Here is a 13,462-nt window from a genome sequence, read left to right on the forward strand (position 1 = left end):
ACCCTACAGATGCCCCAGGACTCGACGCATCGAAGGTAGAAGGAATCTCTGAATTCTCCTCTACAGTAAGGTACACCTCGGGCCTTTCTGGCTACTTTGACTACTGAGCTGCTGCAGATCGAACGTTTCCAGCCATAACCCTACATTGGTCGTCAATCTCAAGCTGGATTGAGTTGCAGAAGTACGGCCACACCTACAGGCCACGAGAATACTTCTCTTTCAGCAAGCCAGGACGATGGCAGGTTTCGACTTCAACATCAACATGCGAGTGGTGGTTATCGTCGCTGGCGCTCCAGCCCCGGAACGAGATGACGTGACAGCAGAGAGCCTCGAAAACAATGCCCCATTCAGCTGCAGCAAAGTCATCGCTGTGAAGGAGGGAGCGAAATTTTCGATTCTGGCATCTCCTGGCGCAGGAATTTGCCGACTCCTTGCCAAGGATGAGGGGCTGATGGTGCTGATTCACTTTGACGACAACGAGGTTCTCCGGCGGTTGTATACGAAGACCATGATCGATGCCCGGGCATCGCGCCGACTCCCCATGGAGTTCTTTGGAGTTACGGGAGTGAATAGTGAAGGCCGACAGGTCTTGCAGCCTTTCAAGTTTGCTACGGCCAAGAAAGACAGCGACGCGATTCGAGGTACCATTCGCGTTGATTTATACATTGTCAAGCTACTTGGTTCACCGGAGAGGCAGCGACTCGACGACACTACTGCATATGGATCATCAGTTCAGGCCAAACAGTAAGTTGCAAGCATAGCCTTCTCGCATATACCAAAGAACGTTTGATAACAGCGGGATCAAGCTTGGGACCAGGAACGAAGGTCAAGAAAGCCCTGGCGGCGGACACATACGACGTGAAGCGGCTCAACTACGAGCGCCCTATCGCCCGGTTCAACTTCAGATATGGACCAAGAGGTCTGTAAACTCTCTGATCGAGTTCATCTTTCCCAAGACTGACTTTGCTCAGGAGACTTGCCCGTACACAGACCCAAGGACAATAATGAGAGCAACCGCGGTGAGGGCTTGATCAATATGCCCAAGAATCCAGCTCTTTCAAAGCAAGGTTCAGGCGGGATCAGAGGCGCTGACGCCAAGAAATCCTCCTCTTCATTGCCTGCGAAGCTTCGTGTTCTGCCGGTAGCCCCTGCGCAGACACAGACAACTGCGGGTACGAAACCTGCCTCGACTACTGCCTTACCTGACAAGGGAGACAAGATCGACTCTCAACTTAACAAACGGTTCATTCCTCTCCGACCCAAGCTTCCACAGCCCACCGCAAAGGAGCAGAAGCTTCGCAGAGAGATATCGGATGAGGAGGCCTTCTCGATTCAAGAGACTCGGTCCAAGGACGCTCAACTCAGCAGGAAGAGATCTGCCGCGGTGGCTTTCGGCAACGACTCACCTTCTAGACCCAAGAAGTCTCTCGCTACTTCTACTTACTGAGAAATCGAGATCATAGATCGAATAAGAGACGGTGCTGGACGCGGGATGGAAGTTCTTGGGCATCGAAGTGGGAAAGGAGTGGTCCGAATGAGAGATCGATGTTGATGAGCTGACTAGTACGAGCCTTCCGCTTAGTGAAGAAGAGAGGCTCAGTCAGATACAGCGGCCGTGTCTGTCATTCGTGGAAACTTGCTCAAGGAAGCAAGATTGACTTAGAAGGGCCAAGTAGGTAGATCCCGTTTGCAAGATTGGCATCACTAGCAATGAGATGAGAGGTGTTGCCACCCATTTTGACGCTTCCTGTGATGAAATCTTGTGCAATGCGTGTGAACTGAGGCTGAATCATGGCTTAATGAGAAGTGAGAATCCATGCGTCTCCTTTGATTCGTTGACGCTTACATCAAGTAATGGAATCCGGTAACACAGGGCTGGCAAGAAGCCTCCTAAGAGAGGCTTCTGTAGAGTGGGATAATTCCTTGGTAACCTATGCGTTCTCGGGCTCAAATTCGTTACACCAGCCATGAAGAATCACGTCTAGGGATTGTCATTGAGACATGCGGTCTGCTTATACATATTCCTCGAGGCGCGTCTTCTGCTCATCCCGTCATTGTGCCGAAAAGTAGTGGTACAGGGCATCCACACGCTTATGAACGCCCGAGTTAACAGTGAGATATGATATGAAGAAACTGTTTTCCTCGTTATTCTGTGTCTAACATTGCAAATACGACTTGATCATCCCCTTGCCCCTTTCTAACGTATATCGTCGAAAGCCCATCCGAATGAATCACTGGCCAACATGGCCTTCTCTGTCCAAGTCTGAGGAATGTACCCGTCACAATCCTCTCAATCATCGCTAAGATCAATCGTTCCATCTGCGTCTATCTTGTAGATCTTGCGCGGACGGGAGTCGGTCTCCTCGTCTGCTTCGCGCTTCACGCCGGTTCCAGGCTCTCTCTTGACTTGAGGCTGATGAAATTGTCAGTTTGACATCACCTTGAATAGGAAATCACTTACTTCCAGCTGCTCCAAACGCTCTTGGGCAAGCCTCATGATATCAGCTAGCGGCAAGTCTGCCACGGTTTGGAGCGGGGGTGGAGGAGAGGGCTCGGGAGAGGGGTCCGGAGAAGGATCTCGAGGAATGATACCATCGATTTGAAGAGAAGCCTTAGGCTTGTATCGGAAGAAGAACCGAGCGATTTGCTGGGATCCGTCCCTGTTCTTGAATTTCTTAACCCATTTCCTTGCATCTTTCGTGGTTCCTTCGGTAAAGCTGACCACACAATTAGCAATATCATCGTATGATGCTGTTGGAATTCTCACGATGTGCTATGTGATATGCTTTTGCCTTTGAGTGCCATTTCAGAGATATCCCCTATATTCTCTTTCTTCAATTGTGACGGAATTCTAAGTTTGCGGCCATCAAGCTTGACACGGAATACAGTCACTTCAATAATGCCGAGGTGTTTCGCAATGACTTGATCTCTTGATAGTTGCTCGTTGCTCCCTTCGACTGCGTCATCAAAGTCAGCGGCTCAAGATCGATGAAAAGAGACGGCGAAGAAAAACCTGTTTTGATGGAAGCGAAGTTGAAGTGCCTTCTAATCTCCTTGCCAGGTTTGCTGGACCTTTCCGGAAAGCTGTCGATGGTTGAGACGATGGTCTGATCGACCAGCGCAGAAGGTCCGCAGTGATATGTGGCGATGAACTGGCCGTCAATATGAAGCTGTAACGCGAGCCAGTTTTTGCCATTGATCCAAGTCCGGCGGTTCCGAGATTCAAAGCGGATAGAAAATCCGGCATCGACCTGGCTTTCGATGACTTTGGAGGTGGTATGAGTTGCCGGGCCCTGAGATGACGCGGATTTCGGGGGATCTGGATCGTCGTACTCGATGCAGTCTTCCTCAGATCCGTTGACACGGATGGAGACCTTGGTCTCTGGGAGGCCATCAATCACCGCCATGGTTCCTCCGAGTCGTGGTCGTAGGTTGGCGTTTCGAGAGTGAGTAAGGCCTCTGGAATGAAGCGATACAGACTGGTGTGATCAGATAAGTCTGAGCTCCTGGGCCAGGAATGAGAAGGATTGGTAGAGAGGGGAGATTTAAAGAGACGAGAAGGGTAGAAGGAAGGAGGAGGGTGGAATTACAGGGCGAGGAGTCCAGTCCATAAAATGGAAGGTGCATTGGAGGGAAAGCAGCAAGCCCGCCGAAGCAGTAGGCACCTGCGTCGAGAAGAAGCCAGTATGGATGGGCTTTTCAAGACAGCCGAATTCGACCGTGATTCATAAAGAAAAGTGCCCCACGGATTTTAATTTCTTGTGACTCAAAACAAGAGTCTCTCGGATGCGACCATTCCAGTGCGTGGTCGCTTTGCAAGGCCATGCATCCAGAGGACACCTAAGTGAACCATGGGTACCCTCCTCGCATTGGATCCTTCGCATGAGTCGAAGTCCTTCACCTCATTTGTGAACAAGCCAATGGTAAACAAGAGTAGTACCTTGACCATGGTCAAGGGTCCTCCTGCATACCAGTATGCATCAATAAGAACTTAAATTTACAAAATACCCTTAAGACCGTCTAGAGAGATCAAAAAAGAGTTCACCACCGGTGTGGTTACATCTCTTGGTGCTCATGCTGGGATTCGAACTCGTAGCCTGTCGTCGCGTAGGCTGTGGGTGTTTTCATTGTTGAATCCTTAACCTCTCCACCACCCAGCCAGTTTGACCTGACCCGTCGACCTAGACGAGCGCCTGCTGGCTGGTGAGAGGAAGGGGATTGACGGGGTCTATATGGCCTTCTCGCATGCTGTAGAAGATCTTGACTCCTCAACCAGACCCAGCGGTTTGGTCTACCTCCCTAAAGGCCCCGACCACGTATTTTTCGGAAAATCGCTTGATTTTTCGCATCTTGTTATCTCTATACTCGTTTCTGCCGAAGTTCCGATATTGAAGAAGACAGGCTATGTCATCCGGGGAGCCCTGTTCGCCGCACAATACCTGAAGCATCCCTTGGTCGCTTCACGGCCTTGACGCAGTATAATAGGGGTCACATTCTGCTCCCAATTCCCCCAATATATCTACTCAAGAGCTTGCTAGCATAGGTAAATCAAGATGATCTTGTATATTCAAGTACTTTTGAAAACTAATACGATTATCATTTATCGTTATTGTCAATTTGTTATGATACCCTCTCGAAAGCGGATTGTACAGTGTAGAAAGCAAGAAGCAATCATAATAGTAGTAATAATAGCAAAAATAGGAGCAGGAGCAGTGATTGTTATAGGAGAAATAAAGGTGAGGTATCGAGCGGCAAGCTATTGTGTCACGCCCAGTTGGTAAGGTACTTTCCGGGATGATGGGCCGGTGGCTTGCCTGAGTCCACTCTTGGCCGTTGGTGCAGGGGGATCTACCCGCTGGCGTGCCCCAGAGGTTTTTAGCGGGGTTTAATACCAGACTACGGCCCATATGGTTCATCAATAGAGGAATGCGGGAAGGACCCGTTTGCCAACCGTAAAGACGTCGATTTCTTCTTTTCGTCCCTAACGTAGAGCAACTTGAGACGGGCGGCCTGTTTCGGCTTGGCAGTATCTGTAGGCACTCATCGACGAAGCTTTGGCGAATGAACATGTATCGGGAAAGTGCCAGCTGCTTCACTTACAGTCGGCAGCTGGGTACCCCACTTCTGCCTGAACAATGGAGAACAGCCAATCAGGCAGCGAGCGCACATCGGTGTAAGGCAACCCCCACCCAATAATTGCCTTTTCAGTCGCGTTCGCACCTTCTTCCTCCCCATCTTCACGTGGGTCTAAACGTCTCATTCCAAATTGACTTCATTCCACTTTTCCCTCATCACCGTACATACGCCTTAGCTTATTTCAACGACGGAACGACTCGGACCACCACCTTCTTCTCTGTCGGCGGGTTCTTCAAGTGGACTGGCGAGACTGTGACGCAAGATGGCTGTCATCGATGAGCTCAAGGGTGTGAAAGTCACCGTCCAAGTCAACGGCCAGGAAGCCGTTGAGTACGACGACCCGGATGGCTTGGAGAACGACGTCAACCGCAAGCACGCAACCCACCGTGCCTTCAACTATATTGAGTCCAAGGATGACACCTGCTTCACCGTGAAGTACGAGGTTAATCATATGCACCGGTGGGAGAGCCCGAAAAGCGCCTTTTCACTCTACTTATATGTCGATGGCAAGCGCATGGATAGTGTCGTTTGCGAGGCGAGTCGCTTCAACTCATTCGATCCATTTTACAAATGGAGCACAGTTGTTGAGGGTTCTCGAGGAAGCTCGAGAGACCCCTCTTACGATCGTCTTAGCAAATTCAAGTTCTCTCAAGTCACTACTGGTAAAGTTGTCATATCTTGGCGGTGCCATGAGTGTATTTCGAGTATTGACATGCCTTCCAGTTGACGATGCTACCAAGGAGCGCGTCGAGGGAGACTCTAAGAAAGCAAAGTCCCTCGGCGTCATCGAGGTTTTTGTCTACCCCTTGACCATCACAGGGCCTTCGTACACGTCAGGCCACGAGCACTATCGCGACAATCAAGATTCCAGTTTCAACATTGCGGAAAAGGCGCTCAAGGGCCGCGCCGTCTCTCACGGTACCTCGTAAGTTGCATTCTCTCGCCATGTGTCAACTCTGCCTGTGCTTACATGCTTCATAGCTTCACTGACGGTGGATTTGTTTCCAAGAGGAAGTCAGTGTGCGCAGAATATCTCAACGGCGGTAATCCTATCGCCTGCTTCATGTTCAAATACCGTTCCAGAGGTATGAGGCGATCGGCAAACCAGGTCTCTGCTTACTCAGCTCACACTTTCACAGATGCATTGCAAAAGGAGCTCATCGTTCCTCGGTCTCCAAGCCCCGAGGCCATTGACGAGCTTTCTGAGGCCGATATCAGGCGGCTAGCTGCGGAGCGCCTGGACGAGATTAACGTGTGTTTCAGCCTTAACGCTGTATAGAGAACCAAAGGCTAACCTAGCGCAGAATGGACGTCGATCTGGCACCGTCAAGCAAGAGAGAAAGGGCCCTATCATCAAACGCGAGTTTGCCGAGATCTACGACCTCACCGAGGAGCCTGCCAAACGCGAATGGAAGAAGATCAAGATCGACGCCAACAGAGAGGCTATTGACCTCACCGATGACTAGGCGTATGAGTTTCTTGAATGCACTTCCTTGGTACTTGTTCTTCGCCAGTCCGCAGAGAACGATATCATGAGCACGACCCTTCAATTTTCGGCGCAACTTTGCTTTCGGGGCCAAATGGCATATTTCGGTTTGTGTTAAGCCAAGCTTCAGGGACGTTTTGTTTTGTTTTTTCCAGCCGCAGTCAGGAAGCATGGGAGTATCTTCAGACTGGAGAGTTGAGAATGCCAGTCTCACCATGGTTCTAATGCGAGCAGCTTATCGTTTCTTTCTTCAGGAGTTCAGGGGCAAAGCGCCAGTTTATACCCTCTTGTTGCACTTTATCCCATCCCTCGACAGGTAGCCATTTCGGAAAATGGAAATCAAACGCAGATTTGCTTACACGAAACATCAAAATAAGAAATGATTGCTTTTCCAGTCTGCCAAAATCCTTCTTTTGCCTTTGTGTCCGTGACATACCGACATTTTCTAACCTTTTCCCTCTTATCCCATGACCACATCTTCATCTTCCTTTACATCCATGCTTTCTTGTTTTGCTGCAGCCTTCTCCGCCTTGAGTATTCTTACCGCCGCCTCCGCGGCTTTAACCTTGACCTCGTCTCTAGAAATCCCACCGTCAACCTCGACAACGCACCGCTCGCCAACCATGACCTTGCAGGAGAACCGCTTCTCACCATCGTCGACATCCTGCACGTCCAAAACGTACGTCACAGTCTTATTGTCCGCCAAATGACCCAACTCCTCCTTGGGATGTAACACGTGCACGCTATCCCTCAGGATACGATCAAGGTACGCCAAAATGCCGAACCGCTCCACGACACCAGCGCAGACGTCCAAGTCCCCGGAGTCGACGTACACGGCGCCGAGGAGGGACTCGAATATATCAGAGTAGAATTTCCGTAGCTGCATGCGCGCCATGAGGGCCCAGGGGTACGTCGTACCACGCTCCATCGCCTCGACCATCTCGCCCCTGAGCGCGGCGTGTCGCTTCGTGACGTTGAGCTGCTCGAGGCCGATGGCGGGGGATTGGTGGCGCATGAACTTCCACAGGGGTAGCGCGAAGCGCGCGTGTTGTAGCTCGGGCTCCTTATTGCTGCCGTCGGTACCTGTGATGATGACCTCGTCCTGGCTGACTGCTTGCTCTAGAGCTAGGAAGCCGAGAAAGTCGCCATTGACCATTGCTGTTTTGAGGAGATGCATTGTCTGATGTGGGAGGGGAGGTTCGATGGAGAAGAGGCGTTTGACGATGATATAGTCAAGGACGGAGTCGCCGATGAACTCGAGACGTTCCAGGCAGCCTAGGGTATTGCCGAGGCTGAAGGAGGCATGGGTCATGGACTGGATCAGCAGGGCCTTCTTTTTGAATTCGTAGCCTATGAGCTGCTCTAAGGGCTCGAGGGTAGACGGGAGTTCCACGTCAGAGGGAGCGACGTCGTACAAGGCCTGCCTGCAGTCGTCTAGGGTCTTCCACTTGATTTGCTGGAGGAAGATGGACATGCACTTTAGCGCTTTCGGGAGACCGCCGTCAATCATTGAGGCCCCAATTAATGCTTCGACGATATCTGCGAGCGTTTTGGTGGAGATCTTCCTTGTGGTAGGCTCCTCGCCGTGCTGGAGCACGTCCTCCACGTAGACTGGGCGCCACTTCTGTCCCGTGAAGGGCTTGGTGAGGATGAATCTGTCGAGACCATGCTTAATGGCCGCCTTGCAGAGGGTCGAATTTGCGACGATGGCGTCTTTCTTGAACGACAGAAGCCGTTCTGGCCAGTCTGGGTCTGGTCTCGTGTTAGCACTGGAATTCAGGCATAGCCTGTTAGATTGCTAGAGGTGAACTTACTCAGAGCGGCCACATTGATTGTGGCAGAGAACTTGAGAATAGAGTCGCCGAGAAATTCGATGCGTTCGTAGTTTGTAGGTTCACACGCGCTACCCGCGCTGATGGCTGTGACTACCAGAGACGGGTCAGAGATGGCGAGTGGCCTCAGCACACCCATAGACAGCTCTCGCGCCACCAGGTACGTCTCGATACGGTGCAAGATTGATGGTATAAGCACGCCGAACTGGGCATACTTGGCAGGGATGTTGTCCACCTTTGCCCACGACATCGGGTAGACTCGATTATACGGCTTGATAGTAGCTGGGCCGTGACTGGGATCGCTCTGTGGCCGATGAAGGAAGTCCGACCTACGGGACCACTTCTTGAGAGCCAGGTAAGGTTCATCCTCTGGGGCCTTTTCGAATTCGTAAAACATCTTCTGTACAGATTCGGGTGCCGGCTTGCGGGGGATGACATTGTCGTACAGATATGGGGAGCCAGTCTGGTCGCGAATGAAACAGGTCAGATCGTAGTCTGACATCGCTCCTGGAACGAAACCTTTGACGCCGATTTGATCGACGGACATATCTCCAGCACCAACTGCACTAAACCTCACAATCTGCTGGAGATCCGCCGAAACCCACCGATGACCGTACGGCAGAGCAAGAAGTACAGCTGTGTCATCATTGCCGGTCAGCTCGTCAATGGGAAGCTGATGTCCAAACTCAATTGACCAGGTGACGTTGTAGTCCAGATGGATGGGTATCGTCTGCAACCCAGGGACCCATAGGGGGATGACCATGTCGTACTCTCCCTGGACAACACCGCCCGAATCCTTGAGTAGGATCCGAGTTGCCCGCAAATTGTCGCCAACTTTCCAGGCCCTGGCTACTCCGATCCAGGCATTGAGTAAACCGTTGACCTGCAGGATAGCAGCTCTTTTGTCTACTCCGGGTACAAAGTCCTCCGGCTTGAAAGGCAGCAAATTGTCGTTCACAAGTCCAGCCTTGTACAGGTTGCGATAGGCTTGAAATGCAGCGTCTTTTGTAGCATTTTGCTCTGATTTCCAAGCCAACTGACTCTTAGAGCTGCGGACCGAGGCCGGTAAGTAGCTCGGCAGGTGAACAGTGGCCCGCAAGTCCGGCGCACCTTTTGTATCCGTCTTGTCGATGATGTAGTCCGGCCGCCAGTCGATGAACTCTCCCGGGGAAAGTATTCGGCATATATGGTCGAGATGCTGCTTTGCGTTATCGAGATCCAGAACGGCTCCTGTTTGTTCGACTTTGAAGGTCATCTCCTTTGGCTCCTCAGCCTGCTCGATCTCTTGTAGATGTTCCAGTTCTCTCTCTTGTTCTTCGTACTGAGCCTTCATCTCCGCCTCCAGGGTCTCCCACTCTTTCCCCAGTGGATTCGAGCTGTCAAGTAGCATGAGAAGCTTGGATTGCTTCTTTCGGGCCCGTCCTCGGCGTTGGATGAACGACTTGAGGTTCGGCGGGGTATCGAAACAGACGACCAAGTTGCAGGCCGGCACATCGATACCTTCTTCTAGTACACTGGTAGCAACCAAAAGATTGCTCCTCCCGGATCGGAATTTGTGTAGTGACCGCTGATCTTCCACTCGAGAAAGATCCCATATATCTTTCTTCTTGGCTTGGAACTGCGATGTGCCCATCATGGCACCGATTCGATATCGCTCTCGCAGCAACTCATGCGATGTTAGCAGATGACATAGAACCGCAACAGTTGCTCTTTCTCTAGCGAATATGATGCCAATGGTGTCAGGTTTATCCTCTAGCAATTGATGAATGACAACGAACACCTTATCCGACAGGACAGCACGGCTGATGTTTTCTTTCAATGGACACTGGCAATCGACTTGACTGAGAACGTTGATGAGGTATTGTTTCTCCTCATCCTTCCATGTGTCAAGCCAGACGCTTTGGGCCTTGACTGTGGCTCTGAATCTTGAGATCACCTCCCAGATATAATACTCTGCAGCCCAAGGTCCAAGTTCGTTGAATATTTGATTCGCTTGGCGGCCAAAGGAAGTCATTTGGTTCTGGATGTACGTGTCGTGACTCTTGAGAACCGCAATGAGTTCACGCTGACTGCGATCTGTTCCCTCCGCTTGTAAGTGTCGAATGTATGGATCCTCCGAGATATCGAGAGATTGTATAGCCATCTTCAAGCTTCGCAAGCTGTTGGGAATATCGTACTCGTTTCGATTCTGGAAGATTGCGGATGCCAGCTCTGGCTTGTTGACAGCAGCAAGAAGGTCGTCTCGGTGCATCGTCGGGCTCTTGCAAACAGCGTCCAGCGTGGCCTCGAGGGTATTGATGCTTTCGACTTTGGAGCCGAAAGTCGGGCTTGCTGTTAGACCCAGAATATGGGGAGTAGGGCGGCCTTTTCGTTGTTCTTCATGGTAGAAGAGTGACATGATTTTGCTTCCCGGAGACTTCCCGATGCAATTGTGAGCTATGTCGTACTGGTTAGCCTCTGCCCCTTTCTAAATGTCCAACCCACAAACCTTCGTCAAAGACAATCAGAGATAGTCTGGACATAGGCACGAATGCGTGCGACATCGCGTCCAATAGGATTTGGTACGTCGACACAACCACGCGTACATTGAGAAGAACCGCATCCCAAGTTTGCTGGTCGGACCATGAGTCCACATTATCGTCGCCACTGAGAAACTTTATCTGGACCTCTGGTATCTGGGTTTTGAGAACTTCAAACTGTTGGCTACAAAGCGATACCGTGGGGGCTAGAAACCAGACAATCTGTACAGTCAGCCTAGCAACAGAGATCCGTAATGGTCTCAACGCACCTTTTCGGACGTCGTTCTCTCTAATTCAGCTCTAATTCTCAGAACAGCTCTATAGAAGCCTCTATCAATGTCACGAAACTACGCTTGCTCGTAGGTAGTCCACTTACACTTGTGTTTTGCCACTACCTGTGTCCATCTATCAAGTGTTAATAACTCTTGGTTTCTTTGGGACTGGATCCACAGGCTTGACGAGACTTACAGCAACAATAATGTTTTGCCGCATACTCTCGGCAAGCATTTCGGACTGGTAGGCCCTCGCATTCATGATGACCGAGTTGCCTGAGGCTGGCTCAGCTAGAGGCGAAGAGGCCTCATTGTTCAGGAACAACTCCTCGGCGGCTGCTGAGAGTGCCTCCTGGTTATGAGGCCCCAGGACCGGCACATTGGGAGGTACATCATCTTGCACAGGATCTGCACCCTCGCCGGAAGATGATGGTGAATGGCCAGTCATTGATTGTATGGTTCTAGCGTGGACCTGAGGACCCAGTCCTAGGGTCCTGACCACGGTCCTGGGAAGCGCGGTACTTCGGGAGAATCCAAGTAAGCCAAGAAAAGGTACACCAGCACGCTCAAAGTACCGGGGTACAATGACAAGCCTCGCCCGACAGTGGGGTGGTCGGTATGAGTCAAAAAAGGTGTGTAAGGTTAAATGACGCGGCTCAAAACGGAAAATAGACCAAAAATTCGTGTGACGCGAGGACCAGGATTCATGGGGCTCGGTGGACAGCACTCTGGTGCGTCTGCGGATACAACCTCCGTGTATTCGTACGCGTAGAACTTGCTTAGTGCGATGGGTGCGATGCATGCGTGACTCGGCGATAAGTGCCTGATTGCTGACCTGGATATGGCGATGATGCCGTAGTGAAGGTAGAAAAGTCTACGAGGTTGGGGTCCTTGCCAAGAATCACGTCGTAGTGGGTGCCTGGAGGGCGTTCGGGAACGTGTTGCCGCTTCTTTGCTTCTTTTCTCGTTGCACATGAGTAAAGAGGAAAAATGAGACCTCGAGGCAACACGTAGTCGTGGCATGCTATCCATATTTGCACTCGCAAGCCAACACGCACTGCAACAGGTCGGTTCTTTTGAGTTTAGGGACTCTGCAGGAGGCCAGCGGACCACATCTGCGGAGGACGTATACCACTTCGCAACGCAGTTACGCACCGTGTCAAAAGACTCATTTTGGCGCTTGTAGAGTGAACTTTTGAATTGAGAAACAGGGATCAAGAGAAGGCGATGGAGCGAGCGAACGACAGCCTTGGGCCTCGGGTACCCCCGTTCTACTTTCGAAAAGTCGAAGCTTTGCTCCGTATGGTAGCCCCGATTTGCTTGATGTGGCCAGCGCAGAAAGTATTAAATGTAAGGTAAATCAGGAAGAACAAAGTAAGACTCGGACGAAAGAAAGAGCGATCTGACATCGGTCCCCGACCAATCAATTTAAGAACTCCCAACCGGGATTTGGAAGATCAGGTACCTATCTTGAATCTTCCGGTAAGCCGTCGTGACGGATAATTAATCACTGGCCTGGAGTCCTGACCAACAGCTGTCATTTAGGCTCGCTCATGCTCCGAGAGTTTCCACAGTCACCCGCACTCACCCCGGCTTGAGTATGAGACTAGCCCAACCGGGGCCGATGCCGAGTTTATCGGTCTTGATTCTCCGGAACCCGAGGCCTACTTAGCCACCCGCCCGGACTCTGATTAAATCCAGCATTGTACATGCAGCTAGCTGACGCCTCCAGGAAAACGTGCGTCAGTACCTTGCCAAGCCGAGAACAGGAACATCTTTGCTTATGAAAGCAACGCGGCATCGGCTTCGGATCGTGGGCCAGGCATTAACTTGAGAGTCTGCTGCCTCCCTGGGTTCTACATCCGACCATTCAAGGTACTACTCATCTACCTGAATTGCCAGTCTGTATCTGTATTGGTTGATCTGGCTTGCAACCTCAACTCTAGTCTCTGGATGCTACCCTGCTCTTCAATTGAGAGCAATGTGGCGAAGTGCAGCAGCAATAACTGGGTCATCCGGGCCTGCGTCTCTCATGCAATACTCTTGTTTGAACTTTTGTTCGATTGTATTCACATGACGGGGAAAAAAATACGTAGCCGCATGTTGCATATCACTTCTTGATTCGCAGAAGTCCTAGACATTGAAGGTTCTTCGTTTGAAGTCTACTTTGACTTGCTTGGTTGAGTCGCAATGCTGTGCCTCCCAGGTGCGATTAGC

The 13,462-nt window shown here is 51.0% G+C and overlaps 4 protein-coding genes across 4 annotated transcripts; 2 read left to right on the forward strand and 2 right to left on the reverse strand.

Annotated features, from left to right (window-relative positions):
- Positions 1-235: 235 nt before the first annotated feature.
- On the forward strand, positions 236-1,447 carry HER10_EVM0013461 (uncharacterized protein; the record flags this gene model as incomplete). Its single annotated transcript, XM_035482816.1, is given in 3 exon segments — positions 236-744; positions 762-919; positions 972-1,447. The coding sequence occupies 3 exon segments, from the start codon at positions 236-238 to the stop codon at positions 1,445-1,447; spliced, it is 1,143 nt and encodes a 380-aa protein (XP_035330327.1).
- Positions 1,448-2,290: 843 nt separating this feature from the next.
- On the reverse strand, positions 2,291-3,407 carry HER10_EVM0009979 (uncharacterized protein; the record flags this gene model as incomplete). The annotated part of the gene is made up of 4 exons (XM_035479449.1): positions 2,291-2,413; positions 2,462-2,717; positions 2,768-2,957; positions 3,014-3,407. The coding sequence occupies 4 exons, from the start codon at positions 3,405-3,407 to the stop codon at positions 2,291-2,293; spliced, it is 963 nt and encodes a 320-aa protein (XP_035329925.1).
- A 1,847-nt stretch (positions 3,408-5,254) lies between these two features.
- On the forward strand, positions 5,255-6,754 carry HER10_EVM0001842 (uncharacterized protein). Its single transcript, XM_035471577.1, has 5 exons — positions 5,255-5,798; positions 5,860-6,061; positions 6,118-6,221; positions 6,276-6,388; positions 6,441-6,754. The coding sequence occupies exons 1-5, from the start codon at positions 5,399-5,401 to the stop codon at positions 6,600-6,602; spliced, it is 981 nt and encodes a 326-aa protein (XP_035328915.1). The 5' UTR covers positions 5,255-5,398; the 3' UTR covers positions 6,603-6,754.
- A 258-nt stretch (positions 6,755-7,012) lies between these two features.
- On the reverse strand, positions 7,013-11,753 carry HER10_EVM0010770 (RNase3 domain-containing protein). Its single transcript, XM_035480219.1, has 6 exons — positions 11,442-11,753; positions 11,350-11,378; positions 11,243-11,291; positions 10,943-11,195; positions 8,437-10,890; positions 7,013-8,374 (listed from the first exon to the last, which is right to left on the reverse strand). The coding sequence occupies exons 1-6, from the start codon at positions 11,691-11,693 to the stop codon at positions 7,083-7,085; spliced, it is 4,329 nt and encodes a 1,442-aa protein (XP_035330028.1). The 5' UTR covers positions 11,694-11,753; the 3' UTR covers positions 7,013-7,082.
- Positions 11,754-13,462: the final 1,709 nt, after the last annotated feature.

Source organism: Colletotrichum scovillei (assembly GCF_011075155.1).
Source record: "Colletotrichum scovillei strain TJNH1 chromosome Unknown Contig00009, whole genome shotgun sequence".
NCBI classification, from domain to species: domain Eukaryota; kingdom Fungi; phylum Ascomycota; class Sordariomycetes; order Glomerellales; family Glomerellaceae; genus Colletotrichum; species Colletotrichum scovillei.

Bases quoted from the DNA above. Each gene is read 5' to 3' on its own strand.
- HER10_EVM0001842 (XM_035471577.1), top strand. From the start codon at position 5,399: ATGGCTGTCATCGATGAGCTCAAGGGTGTGAAAGTCACCGTCCAAGTC. The intron at 5,799-5,859 runs GTAAAGTTGTCA...CATGCCTTCCAG, and splicing joins GTTCTCTCAAGTCACTACTG to TTGACGATGCTACCAAGGAG. The intron at 6,062-6,117 runs GTAAGTTGCATT...CATGCTTCATAG, and splicing joins GCCGTCTCTCACGGTACCTC to CTTCACTGACGGTGGATTTG.
- HER10_EVM0010770 (XM_035480219.1), bottom strand. From the start codon at position 11,693: ATGACTGGCCATTCACCATCATCTTCCGGCGAGGGTGCAGATCCTGTG. The intron at 11,379-11,441 runs GTAAGTCTCGTC...AACACTTGATAG, and splicing joins GGCAAAACATTATTGTTGCT to ATGGACACAGGTAGTGGCAA. The intron at 11,292-11,349 runs GTAAGTGGACTA...AGGCTTCTATAG, and splicing joins GGTAGTGGCAAAACACAAGT to AGCTGTTCTGAGAATTAGAG.